Genomic DNA, 24,506 nt, shown 5'->3' with positions numbered 1-24,506 from the left:
TGAGGAAGAACTGAAAATATTTGAAAAGGTAAAAGACCAGCAAAATTTCTTAATAGCTTTGCATCAAGTAATAACATCTCCTTTCTATTATTTGGTTCCTATCTTAAATACAGAGTGTTAGATAAACTGCTGAAGGCTTATTGGAAATATGAAATGTTTGAATATTTGGGAAGTCATGATGCAAGAAGTTGAAAAAGATTAAGAGGCAGAGAAAAAGAGGGAAACAGAGAGAGAAACAAACTATCAATTGAACTTTTTTAATAACTTGGTTTATTTGGTTTGTATATTCCCAGATTTAGCTTAATTTGTTTTATTCAGATACTACCTAGTAAAACTTCTTCTGAAATAAATTATATATGCTAAAGTCAAGATGTGAATTGACCACACACATATATCTCTTCCTCTTTTCAATAACCTAGAAAATGGTTATAAAGAAAACACACACCACCACACATACATATATATGTGTATACATACCTATAATATATGTGAGTATATACACAAACTCAATAAAGAGAACAGAAAGTAGACCATCAGCAGAAAAGAAATGCCATCAATTTCTTTTTTCTAATTTTTTATATGTTTATTCATTTTTGAGAGAGAGGGACACACAGAATATGAGTGGGGGAGGGACAGAGATAGAGGGAGACACAGAATCCAAAGCAGGCTCCAGGTTCCGAGCTGTCAGCACAGAGCCGGATGCGGGGCTTGAGCCCACAAACTGTGACATCATGACCTGAGCTGAAGTCAGACACTTAACCATCTGAGCCACCCAGGCGCCCCCCCTCCTTTTTTTATTGTGCTTTTTTTTTTTTTTTTGAACTGCTATCAATTCCTTAAAGTGAATAGCAGTTAGGAGAGTAGGATAGTGTTAGGAGAGTAGGATAGTGAGTTGAATGGTGGTCTCCCAAAATATATGTCCATGTCCTAATCCCCAGAACCTGTAAATGTTACTTATTTGGAAAAAGGATCTTTGCATGCAATTAAGGATCTTGTGATAAGGAGATAAGGAGATTCTTGATTTTCTAGCTAAGTCTTAAATCCAATGACAAAAGTCCTTATAAGAGGGAGATTACACAGACAGAAGAGAAAGCCCTGTGAAGATGGAAGCAGAGACTGGAATGATGTGGTTACAAGCCAAGGAGTGCCAACAGCCACCAGAAGCTGGACACCCCAAGCACAGATTCTCCCCAGAGCCTCTGGAGGGAGTGTGGCCCTGCCAACGCTTTAGTTTTGGAGTTCTGGCCTCCAGAGCTGTGAAATAAATTCTCGCTGTTTTAAGCTCCCTAGTGACTGTAAACTTGTTATAATAACTGCTGGAAATTAATGCAAGTGGCTTCTAAAGAAACTGGGAAATTTGGCCTTGCAGAAATAAAGAGAAGCTCAGAAAACACTAACTGGAAGCAAGGGATGGAATGTAGAGTTAAATGGGGGAATTAATTGAAAGTGAGTATAAATTGGGGCGCCTGGGTGGCTCAAACAGTTACCCGTCCAACTTCAGCTCAGGTCACGATTTTGCGTTTCGTGGGTTCGAGCCCCGTGTGGGGCTGTGTGCTGACAGCTCAGAGCCTGGAGCCTGCTTCAGATTCTGTGTCGTCCTCTCTTTCTGCCCCTCCCCACCTCTCCTTCAAAAATAAATATACATTAACAAAAAAAAGAAAAAAAAGAAAGTGAGTATAAGTTATAATTGTCCCTCATACTACTTCTCATCCCAATAAGCAGGATATGCAGAAGCCAGGTATTTACCACTCTAGCAGAAAAGGAAATAAAAGAAAAGGGAGGGATCCTTCTCAATAGAAACTGCACTGTCAAGAGAAGTGGGGCAGCTGACATGGCTGTTCCCCAACCAAACATCCTAAAGCAAGGTTAATCAGCTGGCAAGCCCAGCCTACAACCTTGGAGCTCTCAATCAGCTTTTCATTGTGTTATTTTTAATAAATAAAAAATAAGGAAGGAACCTCAAAATAAAGAAAGGCCAGAGATAAACAGGGAAATGGGGAGGAGAGAAGTATAGAAAAAGTTGAAATAATTCAAGGAACAGGAGAGAACCAGGAAAGGGAAGGCAGCCTATTTACTGAATAGACTCAGAGAAACATGCCAGTGAGTACTTTAGCGCCTCTCCGCTCCAATCTCATCCCTTTTTTCCATGGTAATACTGAAAGTGTGCTCTGCAGGTAACATTCAGCCTTGGCTCGCTGGCAGGATGCAGCCTCTGCCAATAGAGGGCACTGAGGAGCCACCACGAGGTCAGTGGAAGAGGAGGTATTGGCCCCCTTTCTTTTTCTTTCAGGGTCTAGCAGAGGTCCTGCCTTTGCTAACCTTAGCAGAAGGGTTGGGTGCTCCAGTGCTCCAACCACACCCACTGGTCAGTGTCTGAATCTCCCCCCTTCAGGGCCACTTCTTCGGAGATTCCAAGTTCCTTCCTTATTCTCTTTGCCCTCAACCTTGGGAGTAGTAGCTGTTCTCTGAAGTTACTACCTCTATATACCTTCGAGTTCCCTTTCACCCCTTTTGGTAAATACGTCTTTTACTTAGTTCACAGCTGTGGAATCGTATACAGTTTCTGGCCATGAGAGGCTCCATTTTCAAGTTCCATTTTTCCTTCCAACTGATGAACTTTCGAACTGAGCCATAGTGGTTGTTGTTATACAAGCTGTTGCTCATAAATCCAACAGAACAACTGCATTTGAGCCATAAAACCATTGATATGAACTTTCTGAGGACAGAAAAGTTAATTAATACTTATCAGGAATAGTTTTGTTTGATAGCACCAATAAAATAATTAATTAGATAGTAATCAAAAGCGGCTCAACTGGTCAGCACCAAATTAGCAGGTTGTGGGGTTTTTTTTTCCCCTCTTCTTTATCAAAATCATGTAATCATCCCTTCCTTCTCATAAAAACCCCTTACTTCCCCTGTATGAGCTGGACACTTTGGTTACTTCAGAATCTGTGCTCTGCGAACTGCAATTCTGAGACTCTCAAAAGGCCTGTGTTTTCACTTTTGCCTCCTTTTCTCAATGGACACAATGTACTTAGTTCACAGTTATTTGCTCTATTCAAAGTATCGGTGTGGTAATTTTTGTTCCCTGACCGGATCCTGACTAACACAATAGTCAAGACGAGTTTGAATCTTTAAAATCCTGTAAAACTAATGATTAGGTAAAACTCTCAGATTGCTAAAGTAAAATTTTCCGTAGATGCTTAGAGGATCAAATTGAGAAAATCTCCCAGAAAATAGAACTAGTTAAAAGATGGAAAATACTTGGAGGTGAGATGGAGGTGTGGAAAGGGGGGAGAGAGTAAAAGAAGGGTAAGGTTGCCAATATCTTTATCTTAAAAAGTAGAGTGACAAGAGATATGATATGTAGTTGACCAAAAATGAAGGGGTAAGTATATTACTTAAACTTAAAAAATAACCAGGGGAGAAATTAAATATAGTAATATCAACACTTGGTTAGTGCTTTAGGTGTATTTTGACCCATTTATCCTCATAATAATCCTCTGAGGAAGGACTATTATTATCCCCATTTTACAGATGAGGAAGAGGATTCAGAGGGACAGATTCACTTGCCTAAGTTCACACAGCTTGTAAGGGGCAGAAATGGGATTCCAGAGTGTGCTCTTCTCTACTGTAGTCTGCTGCCTCCTCACATGACTTTATTGGGAAAAGATGGGGAAGGAATATAGAAGGTGATACAAATGAGTTCATTCATCTCCTTTAGCAGTATATTAAGGCAATACTTAAAACTGATGAATTTAGCAATAATGTTAAGAGATACGGAGGTAAACATCAGAAGAAACAAAACCAGAAACTGTTTAAAGGGCTTTAAAAAAGATTTTTTTTTATGTTTTTATTTATTTTTGAGAGACAGGGCATGAGCGGGGGGGGGGGGGGGGGGGCAGAGAGAGAGGGAGACACAAAATCTGGAGCAGGCTCCAGGCTGTCAGTTCAGGGCCCAATGTGGAGCTGGAACTCACAAACTGTGAGATCGTGACCTGAGCTGAAGTCTGACAATCAACCAACTAAATCACCCAGGCGCCCCTGCTTAAGGGGATTTAGTAGTCCTCCTTTATCCAAGGAGAATACGTTCCAAGGCCCTCCTCCCACCCACACCCCCCCCCCCCCCGGGGATGCCTGAAGCTGCAGCTAGTACCAAACCCAGTATGTACTGTTTTTTCCTATACATACACACCTATGAAAAAGTTTAGGTTATAACTTAGGCACACTAAGAGATTAACAGCAGTAGTGAACAATAATATAGAACAATTATACTGTAATAAAAGCTATGTGACTGTGATCTCTCCAAATATTTATTGTACTGTACTCACCCTTTTTGTGATAATGTGAGATGATAAAATGCTTATGGGCAGAGATGACAGGAGGCAAATGACATTGTGACATAGAGCTAGGGTACTATTGACCTTCTGCTGATTCTCCTAAGGAGGATCATCTGCCTCCAAACCCTGGGTGCAGCGGGTAAATGAAACCCTGGATAGCAAAACTGCAGAGAAACGGGAATTGCGAATTACTGTACTCTTCGGACCAGCACTTGGAGAAGGAAGTGGTGAACCACTTCCTTGTCATTTTCCCCTTCTTTCTGTATTATTAATGTCTTCCGTTAATAATAATTTATTCTAAACATTTCAAAAGACATAAAATTATAAATTATCTCAGGTATGGAGAGAAAAAATGGGCTCACGAAGCTAAATTATACACCCAAATTACATATTTTTTAATTTGACATGCTGATTATACAAAGATAACCTTAAATGTGAAAACAAGTAAAGTCCCTTCTCACTCATGGTAGAAATATCTAACCTGAGTCCCTAGAGAAGAAGGCCTGGTAATTACTCATCATAAAGCTTGGGAAGCCTCTATTTTCACACTTTGTAAGAAACGTGAAGCTAGTTCTCAATCTAATAAACAGATATCATTTGAATGATAAGATGAAAATTTAAGCATTAATAGGCACAAGAGGCTTACAACACAGGAATAGGAATGAGTGTCTGACATGTACCTTTTGTCCAACCACAGGACCTCACATCATAGACAAAAGATGAGCTGTGTAGAGAGTGGTCTTGAGAGAGTGGATTCTTGGAAGTGTTGCTGGACAGACTTCTGATGGTACGGGCACCATTCTGTATACTATATTTATTAATCAAGAAACTACATTTTTCAGTCCAGGTGTCAAATATATCTTACTATTATAAATTCAAATTAGTAGATTAAACATCAGTAAATTAAATGGTTTGGATTACAAATGGATGCATAATAAGATGTAATAAGGCCAGGTCTTTAAACTGGGATCTTTCAGGCCCTGGTAATGACAAATGTTGATTTGCTGCCATCTAGTGTTCATTGCTTGAGAGACCTAAATTGAGCATTTGATGAATTTTTGTTGTTTTCCTTTATCTCTGCTGCAGTTCCTGTTATTCATGAGGCCTTATGAGACCTAAATCAAAACACTTTTCCTAACAAAACAATATTCATATATATAAAATAAATCTATAAATAGCTTTATACATTGTGGGAAGTTCCATGAATTCTGACCTAACCCACATCTACGGGCTCACCAAGTTTTATTAGCAAGTCTCTTCACAGAAAGTTTATAAAGAAAGCTCAATTATTTCAGTAATTAATCTAATCTAATTGCTGAATTTGAATGGCAATCACTATTACAAGGCAATCACTATTAACCCATACATACCCTGTAATATGTATTAAGAGTTGAGAGAGAAGGAATCCTTTTTTACCCAATATGTCAAAGAGATACTTGGCAGAAAAAAAAAAATTCTGAAAATCAGCTAGAAATGCCAACCAAATTGCCTCACTGAACTCTCTGAAAAGCAAAGGAAGTTTCTCAGAGGCCCAAAGAGAAAAAAAAGTGAAATAAAATGGTAAGCAGGAACTACTCACAGGTAATCCTACACTAGAGGTATTTGCTGATTCCCTAAATGTAGTCCCAGAGTGGATTGGCCTACCAAAACATAGAATATGAGCTCTTGTTCAGTGTGGGCATTAAGACCTTTGACTAAAACTGTGACCCTCAAGAGACTACACCAACAAAGGAAGACCAGGAGGCTGGTCTGGGCTAAAGTTTGAGTAGAAGAAAACTTTCCCTTCCAAATTATAAATATAGCCTCTCTTATGTGGGATTTGGGTTCAAATCAATATTAATCTGATTGGTTGTATATGGGGTATAATAAAATGAGAAAAGTCAAGAGTACTCCAAGGTGTTTGATGTTTAGCGTCAGTAACTAGAAAAAAAAAAATGGAGTTACCATTACACAAAATGGAGAAAGCCTCAAGGGAGGCATTGATATTCAAGTGGTGATTAGGAGTTTAGTAAGCGTGACATGTGCATTAGACATCTAAGTGGAGATATTCAGTATGCAGTTGGATGTATGAGTCTGAAGTTCAGGAGAGAGGAATGGGCTAGGGAGACATGTGTGGAAGTAGACTGTATGACCAGGGGACTATAGAGACTGGAAGAGATCACCAAGTGAGTACATGTGGATAGAGAAAAGGTTCAAGAGGTTAGTTCTGGGATATTCCAATACCAAGAGGTTAAGGAAATAAACAAAAACTAGCAAAAGAGACCTAGAAAAGAGGAAAAGTAGGAAAATGTGCAATCACCAGTTAGCAAATGAAGCGAGAGAAGTTAATGAATTCAAAATAATACCAAACATATATAAAATACTGAGGAATAAATTTAGTGATAATGTGAGACTCTTATATGAAAGCTCTTTTAATTCAAAAAAACCATTATATTTGGCATTCTTATTATAATTGATAAGGAAACACTGGAATAAAACTGATAGAGTATGAAGCCATTAAAATGAATGTATAGATGCATGTTACTGACATTTAAAAAAAGTCTTCTAGGATGGTGATACATGGTAAAGACTAAACAAGGCATCAGGACAAAGTTGATAGTATGAAGTTTTTTGTTTTTTTTTTTTTAAACTTAGTATATTTAGTATATACATGAAGGAAAGGAGTAAGGTATAAAAGACTATTACCAGTGATTATCATATGACAGGGTTTCAGTTTCTGCATTATAAATGTCTGGATGATTGTTTGAATTGTTACTATGAGTACACACAAACATTGTTAACAAGCTTAAAAATTTTAATGAAGTTTACATGGCATATACAATAGTATGGAAATGAAAGTATAACATAATGTTAATTCAAAAAACAGAAATAAGCATATTATATACAATATGACCAAAATTAAAATATGCATGGAAAGCAGACTGAAAACAAAATTGCCTTAAAAAGCTAACTGGGATTCTCTTTAAGAAGTAGTACAGAATATTTTTTCCTTTTTCTCTGTGGTTCTATGTCTTTCAAATTCTCTATGAGTTTTCCTACTTTTGTTTTGACTGCATATTACAAAAATTTCCAAACACACAAAGAAAAAGTATAATAAAATACCAGGTACCTACCAGCCAGCTTCAATGACCATCAAAATTTAGGTATATATGTGTTATCTTTCCCTTACCTGTTTTTTTTTTTCTGGAATATTTTAAAGCAAATTTTAGACATCTTGTCATTCTATTCTATTGACTTAAGAACAGCTTATTCTTACATAACTACACTGTCATTGTTTCCTTTATAAAGACATAAAAATTCCTTAATATCATCTCAAACTCAGCCCATACTGAAAAATCTCTGATTGCCTGAAACATCTTTATCTAGACAGTTTGTTCTGAATGAGAATCCAAACAGGTCCCATCTTTGCATTCCGTTGTACTTCCAGCACAATAACACCCGCAGTGTTGCAGGCTGAATTTTTGCCCCCAAAATGCATCCGTTGAAATCCTAAACCCTAGCACTTCAGAATGTCACTATATTTAGACATAGGATTTTTAAAGAAGTAATTACACTGAAATTAGGTCATTAGGGTGGGCCCTAATCCAATATAACTGATGTCCTTCTAAGAGAAGATTAGGACTCAGGTACAGAGGGAAGACTATGGGAAGACAAAAGGACGAGGTAGGAGAGAGTCCTCTGAAGAAACTAACCCTGCCAACATCTTGATCTTGGACTTCTAACCTCCAGAATTGTGAGGAAATAAATTTCTGTTGCTTAGGCCAACCAGTCTATGGTACTTTGTATGGTAGACCTAGCAATGCAGCACAGGCAGTAACGCCAACATCTCTTTTGATTGGTTAATGGATATTTTGTAGAGGGGATAAACATTTTGTCTATCAGCCATACTTAGGTCTTATTCAATAAATTTGCTATTTTATATTTATTTAAATGTTTTGAATACCCTAAATCTATTTCATGAATAGTTGGCCAATTTTATTATGAGCGCTACTACTCTTGATTGCTTGCCTCTCCTAGTACCAGTAGGTACTCAGTCTGGTACTCTGAGCTAAGGAGGGAAAGCAACATATCTGCTTTCTCCAGTTTGAATGGGGCTCATTTTTATATTTACTATATATTCAATTGCCTACTGGATATATCCCACTGAAACTATCTTTTCCTTTATACCTGCTCTTCCTGCCTTTCCACTGTTAATTAATTAGCCATTTTCCATCCAGTTACCTAAGCCAGAAATCTCAGTACCTTTACAACATTTTTTATTTTAAGATACTTTCAAACGTACAGAAAATATTGCAGGAATAGTACAAAGAACTTCTATCTTTGCCCAAATCTTCCAATTGTTGACATATTACATTTGCTTTATCCTTCTCTGTCTCTACACATACTCATATTTTACTTATATATACTTTTTTCTGAACCATTTGAGTAAGTTACAGATATGAAGCTTCATTCCTTTTAAATAATTCAGTGTGCATTTTCTAGAAACAAAGTATCTCCTATATTACCAGACTGTAGTCATCAAAATCAGGAAATTAACATTGTTAAAATACTATCTAGTCCACAGATCCCATTCAAATTTTGTCAATTGTCCCAATAATATCCTTACAGAAAAAGGATACAATACAGAATCTTATGTTCCACTTAGTTGTCATGCCTCTTCAGTCTCCTACAACCTGAAAAAGTTCTTTAGTTCTTTTGTCTTTCATGACCTTGACAAACTTTTGGATAGTAAAGACCTATGATTTTGTAAAATGTTCCTCAATTTGTGGTTGTCTGATCTTCCCTCACGATTAGATTCAGGTTGTACATTTTTGGCAGGAATATCACAAAAGTGTGTTCTAAGTGTCTTTACCAGGTGGCTTACAATGCTGATCTGTCCTATTACTGGGGATAGTAACGTTGGTCACCGGTGCCAGATTTCTGTACTGTCAAGTTCCTATTTTTCCCTTTGTAATTAGTATTTGGTCAGAAGATACTTTAAGACTATAATGTTCCTCTTAAAATTCTCACCCTCTGGTATTAGCATACATTGATGATTCTTGGCTGAATCAGTTTTTACTATAATAGTTGCCAAATGATGATATATCTACCTACATCATTCCTTCTACATTTATTAGTTGGCGATCAAAGATAAGAAAGGACGTTTCTTTATGCCCATTTAAAAATATTCATGTACTTATTTCAGTATAGACTCAAGTATTCCTATTTTATTCAGCAGATCATAATCTATTAATATTAAAGTGGTGCTCAGATTGCCCCAGATGTTGCTGATGGGGGGCTCCTTCAAGCTGGTTTCTGAGTCCCTTTCATATGTTCCATTATTCTGTAAAAACTCTTTAATTTCTGGTGTAAAAAAATTTTCCAGGCTCGTGTTATACTTCCCTTGCTCCTGTTCTGAATAAGCCATTTCCCCAAGAGGCTCTAGTTCCTTTAAATAGAGAATGGTGTTTAAAAACCAAGATCTAGGCACTATGTGCTCATTGCTTCTAAGGTATCATTGTTCCTTACGTCTCTTTAGCAGAGGGAGCTAGGGGAAAAAATAGCTAAGTGGATTCAAAGTATGGACAACATTTGGGGTGAGATGTGGGGGAGTAGGAGTTTACAAGAAGAGATTTTTCAGGGAGAGAAGACAATATGTGCAAGAATGGGGACATGAGAGTATGGATTGTTTTGCATGGTACACATGAATTCAATATTGCTGAAGCGTAACATTGAAAGAAGGCAATGAGAGAGGAAACTAGTCAGGCAAACAGAGTGTCTTATAGTTTAAGTTAAGCGACTACATTTTCTCCTCCAGATAGTCCTTGAAGAATTTTCAGGACAGTGGCATTATCACATTTATAATTTTAGTGAGATCATTCTGGTAGCAGTATGGAGGATGGCGATCTGGAATCAAAACTGGAGTCAGGGGACTGGTAAAGACGCCATCCCACAATAATCTCAGTGAGAAGTGATGAAGGCTGGCACAAAGCAGTGGGAGTCAGGATGGATAGGCTATACACTGGGAGTGTTAAAAAAGCAGAGAGGACATACTTTGGTGTAAGAGGCATTTAGGATGCTCTGCAGGTATTTGGAAAACTGGGAGGATAGTGGTGGTTGAAACCAAGATAGAAATCCAGAAAGGGTAATAGATTTTATTTACTTATTTATTTATTGGTGTTTATTTATTTTGAGAGAGACAGAGACGAATACGAGTGGGTGAGGGCAGAGAGAGAGGGAGACAGAATCTGAAGCAGGCTGCAGGCTCCAAGCTGTCAGCACAGAGCCTGATGTGGGCCTTGAACTCAAGAGCTGCGAGATCATGACCTGAGCCATAGTCGGAAGCTCAACCAACTGAGCCACCCAGGCGCCCCGAGGGTAATAGGTTTTCAATAGAAAGTTGAACAGTTCATTTTGAGATGCCTCAGATGGGAATTTTTTTCACTGCCTTCTCACAGCATTTGGGAGAAACAAATATGTGCTTTGTAGAGTGTGGTGGTTCTAATATAAATGGAAAAGCTGGCCTCCAAAGAAATATGCATAACACTCTCACTTTACAAACTAAGCAACAGGTTATAGCATAGAGCATGACTACAAACTGCAAAAAATTGAAGAGCCGGGGAGGGGCCTGACTAGTATTTTTCCATCCCTGGTGACCGGGAGCTAAAAATGGCGCCTCTGGCAGAAATTAGAAAGTGGGAGGGGGCACTTGGCGTGGAAAAAGAGGAGGGTTTTCTTTTTGTTCTGCTTTAAACACATGGCGACATAACACCGCGCCAGACGAATCATGGAAATTTGTTTCCTTAATATCTGGTCTGTAGCACAATTCTATTCTCCACGCTTAAAAGGATGTTTCATTTTGTGGGCGCGATCGCTAGGGCGGTGACGTGCCTGTTGCTTTCCTTCATTCACGCTTCTCGCCTTGGAGGGCTCCACGACTGCCTCCCTGTCTATCCCTGCCCCCTCTCGTTTTGCTCCAGCGATGGCTACGGTTTTGAGGGACAAAACGCTTTTTCAGGCGTGACGACCAAATGGGTTCAGACCCTTCCCTGGGCCCCTTAGGGCTTCTCCGCCGGGCATTTCTTTCTCTTCGGAGGGCCGCGGCCTCGCGCTTTCCGCACGGGCACGAGGAGTCCGGCGCGCGATCACCGGAGCGCGTGCCCGGCCGTAGTCTGAAGGCCCGCGGGCCGGCGCGCGCGCGCACCGCCTCCACAGGCGCCGCATTGCAGCAGCTCGGGGCCCCGGCGTAGGCGGCGCGGGGGCGGGGCCGCGGACCGGAGTCTAAGTTGGGCAGCGGTCCAGTCCCGGAGCTCGGGCCGCATCGGTTGTCGTGGGAACGGCGGCGTAGGCAGGCGCTGACGTCAGCAGGCGGCGCGCTGCCCGCACTGCGGCACCTAGTCGGCTCTCTAAGCCGGAGTGGCTGGCTGGTTGCTGGGTGGCTGCGGGGGCGTCCCGTGACTGCCCCGCCCCGCCCCGCCCGGCGCGGTAGGCAGCTTCGCACCGTCCCAGTGTCCGCCCGGGGGGAACGGGCCGTCGGCCGCTCTGAGCTCAGTTCTCTGTGAGTACGCTGCAGGCCTGCTGGTGGCGGGAGCCCGGGCCGGGCCCTGGGCCTGCCTCGGCCTTCTCCGGGGGCCGCGACTCGGGGGACTGCTTGAGTCCGAGAGCGCGGGGGCGGCACTGCGCCACCGCAGGCTGACCCGCCAAGTGCCGCGGAGCCTTGGGATGTAGTTTCTGATGAATACCTCTAAGTACTTTCCCGTTCCCTTCCCTGGGCTCCCATCCCGGGCCCGCCCAGTGTAGTGTCCTGATCCAGCGTGGAGGGAATACAATCTTTGGCTTTCCTACTCCGGATTCTGGCTTAAAAGCATTTAAGTCAGATGCGCACTAAGGATGTTTATTTCCTTTTAGGGTGTCTGTTTCCTTTTAGGGTGTCAGCTTGGTGCTGAGTCTCGAACCGGTGAAATGCCTTAATTACATCTGAGAAAAGGTGATCAGTGTGTTACGTTTATAAGAAAAGGGTCGTTTTGATATATATGTGAAAAGTACTCTCTTTAGAATCGCTACCAATGGTTGTGCTGCATTTCAGCATTACTGTGAGAACATCTACTCACTGGGGTATATGGCTTTCACGTTTTGAGAAAAGGATGCTAACAATTTTCTCACCTGTTGCTTTAACTATTGCTGTTACTGATTGGGCTTTCAGGAGGAAGATTGCTCGTTGTGAGAACTCTGGGAAGTTTTTAAAAAATATCTGAAAAATCCAAATACCAAACGTTTTTTAAAACCGTACTTGGTTTATTTGTTTATCTTGTTTATTTATGCAGGCTATCTTCATTTATTAGTTGAATTATGCATACAGGGTTTTTTTTTTTTTTGGATTCTTTTTTTTTTCCTGTGCTATGAAATTCAGTTAAAGGGTAAATTATTCAAGCCTCTGCTTCTTCTCCCCATGGTTTTTACACATGTATTGGCCAATAATCAAATGTTTAGAGAAAAGGAAATATGAGATGAAATGTACTGCATCTCATATATAAATAGCAAAATTTAGTATTTCTTAAAAGCTCCTATAAAGGGATTTGTGAGGGAGAAGCTTTAAAATAATGTTATATATGAGAGCCAGAGATACCATTTTAAATTTGTCCCTTAATTTTTGCCAGTGATGTTACTAATCAAATATTATTCATTCAAACACATTAATGTTTGGAGGTGATTATTTCTGTTATGTATATGCTATATTAAGTAATATTAGTGTCTATGCAACTATACATTGTACTACTGATAGTAAATAATGTGAACTTGTAATTCACTTGATGTATTTTATTTATGGCACAATTACTTTTAGTACTATAATAATAGACATAATTTTATTGAGCACCTACAGTGTGTCAGCCACTGTGCTGATCACTTTGCTTTTCACTATTTCCTTTTCTCCTTACAATAAAGTGGGTGCCATTTTAATTTCCTGGATCATAGAACGTTTTACCAAGGTGGAAATAAAGGGCTGAGGTAGAGAGGGAGGTATAAAGCTCAAAGCACTGTGGGATCACAGAGAAGTATTTAACTGCCCCTTTAGGTTAGAGAGCTCCCAGAAAAGACACCATTTGCATTTAGGGTTAAAGGATAGTTAGGAGTTTCCTAGACAAAAGAAGAAGGTCATTTCTTAGGAGAGAGAGGTGTACATGTAATGGTACAAAGGCAAGAAGGAGTTTGGCATGATTGAAGGCTTGTAAGTAGTTGCACACGGCTAGAGTTCAAAATGTGTATGGAAATGTGGCTGGAGAAAGAGAGGTTTAAAAAAAAAAAGGGGGGGGCAGGGAGTCATCTTATAAGTAGCCTTGAAACCCCGGTGGTAAGGACTTACTATTTTTTCCAGTGGGTGATTGGAATCTAGTGAAGAGATTTAAAAAAAAAATTTGTAATGTTTATTTTTTTTTAGAGAGAGACAGCACGAGTGGGGAAGGGGCAGAGAGAGAGGGAGACACAGAATCTGAAGCAGGCTCCAGGCTCTGAACTGTCAGCACAGATGCGGGGCCGAACTCACAAACCACGAGACCATGACCCGAGCTGAAGTTGGAGGCTCAACTGAGTGAGCCACCTAGGTGCCTCAGAATCTAGTGAAGATATTTAAACAGAAATGATGCCATCATATTTGTAGTTTAGAAAATTCCTCTGCTTGCGACGTGGAGGATGACTTATTTATTTATTTTTAAAAGGATAGGGTGATGGAAACATGGAAACAATCTTAAGGAAAAAAAGTAAAAACTTTCCACAGTCTTTTTGTCTCTCAAAGCTACTGCCTCATGTCACTGCCTTTGGGGGTGGGAGAAGACAGTTGGAAGCAGAATTATAGAAATAATTATCCACACGTTTCTATAGGTCTCACCTTCCATTCATCCCTCCACCTATGGCTGCCGGATTTCTGCCCATTCACAAACATTTTTGCAAACACGTGACTTCCAGACTGCAGATCCCGTGGACACTCTTCACAACCTGCTCAAATCTTCAGCCTGGCTCTCCTTGCTGGATTACTATATTCTGTTGCCTACCAAACAATCTGATTATACATACACAAACACAGATTTATATATACAGTGCTAATAGCTGTCATTTTCAAAGGGCTTGCCGTGTTCTAGGCATTGTGCTAAGTATTTTACATGCATATTCTTATTTCATTTTTACAAAAACCTTGTGAGTAATTTACAGTTATGATTCCCTTTCGAACGATTAGGAAGTTGAGGTCCAGAGATTAATTTACTGGCAGGTGGAACTGGGATTTGAATCTAGGGATCTGACAGTGGAGCCAGTGTTTGTAGCTGGTTAGTGCCCCAGCTCAACATGCCCCACCAAGCTCACCTGAGTGTTGTCCCGGTAGGAAATATCTGTTACAGTCATAACAGATGTTTATTAGTGCTTTTTTTTAAGGCATTGTTCTAAATCATCTAACCCTTACAACTACCTTTTGAATGTGCACCTTTAGATTGATTTTACAGATGAGGAAACAAACACCTAAGGTCACAATTAATTGTTTGTAAGACTAATCCCAAGACTTGGGTTTTAAAGTTCTCCGTTATGCTTGTACTGTATTCCAGTTAATAATACTACTAGCCTAATTATTCTACTTGCAGAAGCACGAGAATCATCCTTTACTCTTTGTTCTGCCTCTTCAGTCGTTTTTATTTTATCTTTCTGAAATGTCTAAAATACCATAAATTTTTTAAGGGAAAACAGATTAAGCTGAATATAAGTAAGCCTTTTCTTAATGACTCAAAGGCATATATATAGTTCAGCTGTTTTCCTACGTATTGAATGACCAGGGAATATATAAATATTAGGTTCTTATTTGGTTTATGTTTCAGTTACTGATGCACTTGCCTTTGCGTCTTCTCTTTTTTCTACCTTAGGGTAGATTGGAAAGTGGATGACCAAACTTATTAGATCTGTATCTACTAGAAAGAGTACATTCGGGCTCCCATCAGTAAAGTGTAAGAGTCTTTACTGTGTGGATTTAGTGACATCTATTTTGTCTGTGTACCAGATAGTTGTTATATTTAAACTGCATAATTAGGTGTATGTGTGTAGTCATTGTTTCCTTTTTAGCGTTTCTTCTCAGACTTTTCTGTCCAGAATACCCTTAATATTAGAGGAACACGAACATGGATCCCCAGGGATCTGGAGCCTCAACCAATAATTGCTGAGCCAATTCAAATTATATTTTTCTCTCTTTTTTTTTCCTTTAACAGTCTTCCACTTTATTCTTAAAAATGTGTGAATATTGTGCTGTAAGGTGGAAATTAATATGTTTTGGACACATACCTCCATCTTTGGAAATGCAGGAATATGTATACTGAGTTTATCCCTGGTTTTGATATGTAATAATACACACCCAGGTTTTTATTTGAGGAGAATGATATGAATGCTTGTGCTTAACCTTCTCTATTGTTGCAACATTTTCAGTGGCGGGTACAAAAAGGTTTAAATTCATTTTCTGTTAATATGGTACCCACAGTCATACTTTACCAATATAATAGTGTGTGCTCTTGGGAAAGTCCATTCTGGGGTGGAGTTTGGCTTCTTAAAAGTACATTGAAAAGCATATTTTTTACTTACAACACTTTTACTAAAAGTGCATTAATATACAAAGTATATATTTACTGCTTTCAAGATTCTTTTTAAATTTTTTGTTTCAAACATATAAATATTTTACCCAAATACGATCTAGTTTTCTTTACCTTTTTTCAGACCCTAAACTGATTTGAATGTATTTAAGTCATTTGCATAAGATTAAAGTAAGAGAAGAGAACTTAGCTTTATTGGTATAAATCTTATGAGATAGTAGATAAATCATGACATAATCTTGTATGAAGAATGTTTTGTAATTTTTATTTGCAAATTCCGTATTACAAGTAAATTCTCGTTGTTTTGACAGGATGCTTATCGAGTCAGGGCTTTCCGTTACAACCTGGTGCTCTCCATATAGCTGAGATATGCCCACTGGTAAGACTTTTACGAAATTTATATATGCAATACATGTTATTTATTTATTTATAAGTTGGGATTATTTAAAGCGATTCTTTAACCAATTAATGAATAAAGTCAATGTCATTAACCAATATTATATTTAGATATAGTTTGGTTTTCAATTTCTATCTAATGTTAATACGTTTTAAGGTTAGTATGTATTCAATGGATGGCATTTTGGGACTCCACTGGACAAGGTAGATAATCATTACAACATATGGTTGGTTTTTATTTATTGTCATTAAAATGGGCATTTTACTCTAGAGAGAGTATCAGCAAACTTTTTCCTAAAGGACAAGCTAGTAAATATTTTAGGTTTATTCTCTGCTATAGCTACTCACCTCTGCCACTGAAGCATGAAAGCATCCATAAGAATTCTTGACAGAGTGGCCAGCTGTGTTTCAATAAAACTTTATGTATAAAAATAGGGGACCTACCTGCAAGCCGTAATTTGCGAATACCTGCTCTGGGGTGATCATTCATTCATTCAGCATTTATTCAGCATTAAAACATATTTATTGATTACTCTGTGCTAGATCTCATGCTAGTACTAGGGACAGTAGTTAAAAACTACGTAGTTTAGGGGCCCCTGGGTGACTCAGTCGGTTAAGTATCCGACTCTTGATTTCAGCTCAGGTCATGATCTCACAGTTCATGAGATTGAACCCTGAGTTGGGACCAACATTGGGACCAGTGTCGGGCACAGCATTGGGCTCTGCTGACCATGCAGAGCCTGCTTGGGATTCTCTCTCTCCCTCTCTCTCTACCCCTCCTCAGCTCACATGTGCTCTCCCTCTCTTTCTCTCAAAATAAATAAGTATAAAAAAAGTTGCATATTATAGTAAGAAAGAGACAATACATTTACGTGTTTAGATATACAAATAATTATACAATTTCAAGCTGGATTAAGTGCTGTGAAGGAAAAGAACAGTCCGTTCTGTGAGGAACAGTGAAATTTAGATGAGGTCATCAGGAAATGTTCTTCTTTAGAGGGGACATTTAAACAGGCAGCTGCACCAGGTAGCTGAGAAGTTAGAGGAAGCTTGCACCAGGTGGAAGCAGCTTCACAAGGGAAGGCGCTTATTCTGGCGGAGGAATGAGAAGGGCAGTATGGTGAGAACATAGGGATCTAAGGGGCTGTTTCTCTTGATTTGAAGCTATCGAGGTTGACAAGCCAAGAAGTGAGAACCCTGGAGGGCACGCGAACTTACTGTGTCCTGCGTGAAGTGGGGAACTCGCACACAGAGTCCTAAAGCAAGGGAGTAACATGATCGGACTTACGTTTTAAAGGAAGAAACAACTTGCAACTTTTAGTGTTTGTCGAATTATTGACTAGGCAAGTGTTAACCATTTTCAGATAAATGATCTTTGACATAGGATTATTCTGATTTTACAGAAAATGAAGATGAAGTTTAGAGTTAAGTAACTTGGTTAAGACCACATAACTAACAGTGGTAGGTGTTACTGTGCATCATAAATAGAAAGTTAACCGAGTAAAGGAAACTTTTAGAGGGAGTAACAGGTGACAGGGATACAGGTGAGTGTGGTGACACCATAGCCAAAAGAAAAGTTTTTTAAGAAGAAAGGACTGGTCACTTCTTCTAAGGTAGCTAAAGAACTCAAGCAGTTGTCTAAAGACTGTGTTCTTTAACATAATAATAATGCAGATATGTGCTATAGTAATATTGTTCAGAAAATGATGAGTCTTTATCATTTGTAGTGGAGAGTGAAGCCAAACTGAAAACCAGAGTTCGCTTTGAGGAATTGCTTAAGACCCACCATGATGTTATACATGAACGAAAAAAACTGAAGAAAAAAACTGGCATATCTGGAGAAAAAATTGTAGTGAGTAATCAGTTATTTGGTAATGATGACTTATATTCTGCATGAAATTATGGCTCTCATAATAAAACTCTGAGAAACTTTGGAAATTAAAAACAGTAAAGCTATGTCATGGTCAATAACGTGTGGTAAAATAAAGTTTACAGTAAAATCCACATCACTCTTGGGGTACTGAGTTCAGTCTTGAGTGCTGTCCTATGAGAATAACGTAGACAGAGTGATGAGAGATTGGGCAAATCAGGTGCCCACACATATTACACATTTTTAAAGAAAATGAAGATTTTTAACCCAGCATTGTGAAGGACTTAGGGAGTAATTATCTTACTTCAGCTATTCAGTGGCTTATCTAGACTTACCCAGTCTAGATAATTTGATTCTACCCAGCAGAAGCAAGAGGAATCAGTGGAACCTTAAGACCGTAATTATCCTTTTGTACTTGAGGTGCACTTTCAAATGACAGAATTTTTTTGGCAGTACGTTTGAAGAGATTAAAAATGCAGAACTCAAATAGTACTAAACAAATCAACAAATGACTGCAACCTGATTCCAGGGTATTATAAAGTGTCTGTAATAGTATCCACAATTAATGTAATAGTCACTCTTTAAACCTGTCTAGCTACTTCACTCCCACCTTTTACTCCTTTGACCATAATCTGTTTTGTGCACGCGCACGTGCACACACACACACACACACACACACAAATAACTTCATGCATGTTCTGATAAATTGGTATATAGTGTTTCTTTGGCAGGAGTTTTAGAAGTTATATATATAACCTGTATTTTGTAGCAAATTTTGCCCTATTCTGAATTTTGTCATGTGCTCTCTTCATTCTAATATTCTCTTTGGCAGTTATCAGTGTAATAGTATATATTCTCAAGTGAAGCAAAAGTAAGTACTGACGTTGGCCAGAATCAGCTGCACACACATACGGGGTTCATAGTACACCTGCGTAGTACTGCACATCAGTTTAGAACTACTGACAGAATGGGGCAGGTTAGGTCTCCCGTAGTGGATGCTGCCCTTAGATAGAACGTGCTTCTTCTGGTGGTACCAGTATGTAGTTTGGTAGGGAACAGAGGCATGTGGAGGATGGAACATTGCTTATTGGGATATGCCCTTTCCTTGAGCAAGTTGGTATGTACTCAAAAAAAGCAGAAAGAACCCTGGAAACAACTGAGGATATTTTTATGGACTTAGTCAAAGTGAAACCTCATATTTTCTCTCACTATTAGAACTGGGCTTTGTGAGTATGAACCAAATGCTGTTTAGGCCTGGAATGCTCATTTAAGTGGACAGCCAGAAAATGGGCAGAAGGTACATCCATTTACCTATGGTCCAGTTTAGATATTGGGAACACACAAGGGTGAGGTGACTAAACATGACCTACCCAGCCTCTTTTAGTTCATAGGAGGCCATTTAAAATCTCTCTCTCTCTCTTTTTTTTTTTTTTCAGAGATGAGTATACTAGGAAAAAATACTCAGGAAGAGATTGTTCAGCTCAAAAGAAGGGGGGATATTCCTGGAGGACTTAGAGGGAAACAAAATGTTTTTGAAATGATTTATTTTAGGAGTAGAGGAAGAATATCTGCTTCTATTTACTAGATAGCAGTGCTTTTCTATCTTTCAAGCACTTCTAAACATTTTATGCATATCCACTCATTTTTAATACAAACAACAAAATTATGTGGTTTACCTCCATTTATAAATGAGGAAACTAGATCATAGAGGTTGAATAATTTGCCTAAATTTGCACAGTTAGTGGTAGAACCAGACAGAATTCACAGTCTTAACAGTCTGGCTGTGGAACCTCCTCTCCTAACCACAACCCAGTAGGATCTCTTTCACTAAGGTGCGAAGAGATGGGACCTCTTCACAACAAAAACAAGGAGTCTCATGTACAGAGCAGGATGACATGGGAAGGGAAGCTGGCTGAAATAAGAAAATGAAGCAAGGAAAACGCTGTAATAATTTGTAATAATGGCAGATTCACCTTATTTTTCAGCAGTCTATTAGGCCCTGTGATGAGAATTTTCCAAATGCTGTTTCTGATTCTCATGTTAATCATGGAACATAGGTATTGAGGCTCTTACTTTGCACGTGAGAGATTTTATAGACATGACAGATTTTATGGACATCTGAACAGAAAAACCACTCAACAAAGGTGTAAAGTGGTTTGCCAGGGCCATATAACCAAAAGTAGAATAAGTGAGATTTAAAACCACCACCTCCCATGTTCTTTCTTTAGTTGTTTTTTTTTTTTTAACTATATCTTAAGCCCAAAATAGTAGAATTGGTACCAATGAAAAATGTAGTTAGTGATGTGGAAGATAAATTTGAAGCATTCTTCCATGAGAAGAAGTGGCTAAAACACTTAAAATGAAAGAAATAAGTAGTGAGGACATATAGAACTATTGGTCCTACAAATAAACGTTCCTGGACATTTAATTTTTAAAATTTTTTATTCCAGAGAGAGAGGGAGAGCATGTGTGTGAGCGTGAACAGGAGAGAGAGGCAGAGGGTGAGAGAGAATCTTAAGCAGGCTCCATGCTGAGCATGGAGCCTGATGTGGGACTCAATCCCATGACCCTGGGATCATGACCTGAGCAGAAATCAAGAGCCAGATGCTCAACCAACTGAGCCACCTAGGCGACTCTAAACTTCCTATTTTTAAAAGTAGACTCTAAAATAGATGTTTTAAATGACAGGCATTTGACTTACAACATTGACAGATCAAAAACAATGACATAAAGTTTAAAAATAAAAATTTGCAGGGACGCCTGGGTGGCTCAGTCAGTTGAGTGTCTGACTGCATGGCCTCTAACCAGATCGATTAAGAAAAAGGGAAGACACAAGTTACCAATTAGGACTATAAGAGGGTATTCACTGTAGATGTTACAGACCTGAAAAGAATAACATAATATTTCAAATAATTTTATGACAATAAATTTAGCAGTTTAGATGAAATGCATAAATTACTTCAAGGACACAGACTACCAAAGCTGACTCAAAGAGGCATAGATAACTTGTATATTGAACACCTTTAAAAAATGAAATCTGTGGTTAAAAACCTGCCCATAAAGAAAACTACCTACTTTTCTCAGGTGTCCACATTGGTAAATTTTACCAAACATTTGAGGAGAAGTAATAATGATTCTGTACACACTGTTACAGACTATACAAAATGAGCAACTGTTTCTCTACTCTTTGGGCAGGCAATCATTAATTATCCTGATACACAAAGACATTACAAGAAAACTATACCAGTATCCCTTTTGAACATAGAGCAGACATACTCCATAAAATATTAGGAAACCAATCTTAAGTTATATGGAAAGGATAATACCCCATGACCAGATAAAGTTTGTCTCAAGAATACATCATTAACTCAGTATTGGAAAAATCAGTCAGTATAATTCATCACATTAAAAGATTAAATAAAAAACAATATGATTGTATAAATGCAGTAAAAGGATTTGACGGAATTCATCACCCGTTCTGTTAACTCTTAAACAAAAAGAATAGAGAATTTCCTTAACTTGATAAGGGGAATCTATAAAAACCTATAGCTGACATCATACTTAAAAGTAAAACATTGAAGGCTTTTACCCTGTTTGAGCTTATGTCACCATGAGTATTCATGATTGTTCTGGTGACCCTGACCAGTGCAATAATGCTATTTTAAAAGATGGCATAAAGATTGAAAAGGGAGTAAAAGTGTCTCTGTTTACAGGTGACAAAAACCTACAAAAAGTGCTACTAACTAGAACTATTAAGTGGGTTTATCAGAATATAAGGTCAAAGTTGGGGCACCTGAGTGGCTTGGTTAAGCATCTGACTTCAGCTCAGATCATGATCTGACAGTTCATGGGTTCGAGCCCCACGTCAGGCTCTGTGCTGACAGCCCAGAGCCTGGAGCCTGCTTCCAGTTCTGTGTCTCCCTCTCTCTCTGCCCCTCTCCTACTCACACTCTCTCTGTCTCTCAAAAATAAATACTAAAATAAATTTATCAAAAACTGTACAAGGCGTGTTATATCCTGATAACCCCCAAACTGCTAAAAACAAAGGTCAAATAGATACTCATGTTCATGCATCAGAAGAATCATTGTTGTCAAATAATAACTGACAGAATATTATTATCCACTCTCTGAAAGTTGATTTATTGATTCAATTCAATTTTATCAAAATGCGAGTAGGTGTTTTTTTTTTTTTTTAAGAATTGAAAAACTAATTTTAAAATTTACTTGTAAATTTAAGCAGTGGACTTAGAATAGCTAAAAACGATTTTTAAAAAGAAGAACAAAGTTGAAAGAATTTGACTGCCTGATTCAAAGCTCATTGTAAAGCTATAGTAACCAAGACAACCTGTTATTGTCATAAAGATAGACATATGATTCAGTGCAACAGTATAGAGTCTAGAAGTAGACCCATATGTGTATGGTTAATTGATTCTTGACAAAATTGCCAAGGTGTGCCAGAATTGCCAAGGAGTGAGAAAGATAACCTTTTCAAAAACTGGTGCTGGAACATATCTCCATATACAGTGTTATAAACTATGATCATATCATGTTCAGAAATTAAATAGAAGTGGAGCAAAGACCTAAGCATAAGAGCTAAAATTACATATGTTATAGAAGAAACAGGATAAAACCATTGTAACCTTGAGTTATGAATAGATTTTCTCAGCATACAAAAGCATGAACATAAAAGAAAAAAATATGAATCGGGTTTGTGAAAATTCAAGACATTGCTAAGAAAATGAAAACATATGCTATAGATGGAGAAAAGTATTTTCAACATACTGATAAATTATGTGTAGAACATTTCAAAACTCTTAGAACTCAATGATTTGAAAATAACCCAATGAAAATGGGCAAAAAAATTTTAACACTTAATCAAAGAAGAGATCACGTGTAAAGATTTTCAATACCATTGCTAATTAGGGAAATACAATTTAAAACAGTAATGATAGGGTACTCTGCTGACAGTGCAGGGCCTGCTTGGGATTCTCTCTTTCCCTCTCTCCTTGCCCCTCCCCTGCTTGCGCACTCTCTGTCAAAAAACAAACAAACAAACAAAAAACTTAAAATGTAAAACAATACTGAAATTCCATTACACACATATTTAAATAGCTAAAAAACAAAAATTGACAACGGTAAATGCTGATAAGGCCATTATGGAAATGGAACTCTTATGCATTTGAAACTGCAAAATGTTACAGCCACTTTGGGAAGCAGTTTGGCAAGTTATTTAATAAGTTAAACATCTAGGGGTGGCTGGGTGGCTCAGTTGGTTAAGCATCTGACTTTGGATCAGGTCATAATCTCACGGTTCATGAGATCAAGCCCCGAGTAGGGCTCTGTGCTTGTCAGAGCCTGGAGACTGCTTCGAATTCTGTGTCTCCCTTTCTCTCTGCCCCTCCCCCCTCAAAAATAAACATTAAAAAAAAAAAAAGTTAAACATCTACTTACTCTATATAGCACAGTAATTCTTGGGTGCTTATGCAAGAGAAACAAAAAACATGTAACAGTGCAAAACTGGAAATAACTCAAATGTTCATTAATTAGTATATAGAGAAACAAAATATAGTATAGATCCATGCAGTGAAATACTGCTGAGCAGTTAAAGGAATAAACTACTACAAATGCAACAACATGAATGAATTGCAAAGCTTTATGCTGAGTGAAGGAAACCAGTCACAAAAAGCTATATACTGTAAGATTCCATGTATGTATGGTGACAATTGTACCTACCTGAAGCATGCTGCATGTCCCTCTCTCTGTTCACCTGCTTGTCCTCTGGGTGAAAGTCACCATCTAACACAAATGGAGGTGGGGGACAGAGCTGTCCTTCCCAGCTCCTCAGTTGGTCATCCTCAGGTTTAATCCCCTCCTTCTGCTGATGTTACTTGATTCAGGGCTTATGTGGCTTCTCCAGAATCACCCTTCCACGGAGAAGTCTTTTCCTGCGGGTTGTGGTTTTTGTCTGCTAATTTCCTCAAAGATCTAATCCTTTCTATTTTTTATCCTTGGGAAATTTCTCAGAATATTTATTCTATTACTAGTAACATTTCTTTTTGATTTCTAGCCCTTTTCTAGTAAAAATATCTCTTATTTTAAGTAATTTTAATTAGAAAGATATATAGGCATGTATTTAGTCTGTCATTTGATTTAACTTGATAATATTTAATATTTAGCAGGATTTTCAGTGATGTATTTGAATCAGTTGTAGGGTGATTCTAGAGCTATAGACTTCTGACTTTAGAATGTAATTATGAAGCAAGATAAATGACCTGTGTTTTCTGTAGGGGGAATCTGAATTGCTTT

General features: G+C 38.4%; 1 protein-coding gene across 7 annotated transcripts in view; it reads left to right on the top strand.

Moving 5' to 3' along the window:
* Positions 1-11,705: 11,705 nt before the first annotated feature.
* Positions 11,706-24,506, top strand: part of AHI1 (Abelson helper integration site 1) — a 203,656-nt gene continuing 190,855 nt past the window's right edge. For 3 of the 7 annotated variants that reach the window (XR_006202832.1, XM_042939896.1, XM_042939902.1), the window contains exons 1-3: positions 11,706-11,877; positions 16,246-16,313; positions 18,058-18,182. Coding sequence is in view for 6 of the 7 variants with exons in the window: in XM_042939896.1 (XP_042795830.1) it covers positions 16,304-16,313; positions 18,058-18,182 (135 nt within the window). In the remaining variant the exon portion in view is untranslated. Of the gene's footprint in view, positions 11,878-12,208; positions 12,307-16,245; positions 16,314-18,057; positions 18,183-24,506 lie in introns of those variants that run through there. The other 4 variants (XM_042939900.1, XM_042939898.1, XM_042939899.1 and 1 more) reach the window with 2 other exon arrangements.

The sequence above is a fragment of the Panthera leo genome, chromosome B2 (assembly GCF_018350215.1).
Source record: "Panthera leo isolate Ple1 chromosome B2, P.leo_Ple1_pat1.1, whole genome shotgun sequence".
In the NCBI taxonomy this organism is placed as follows: Eukaryota; Metazoa; Chordata; class Mammalia; order Carnivora; family Felidae; genus Panthera; species Panthera leo.
Note: the sequence above shows the minus strand (reverse complement) of the source record. Positions and strands in the feature narration are given on the sequence as shown.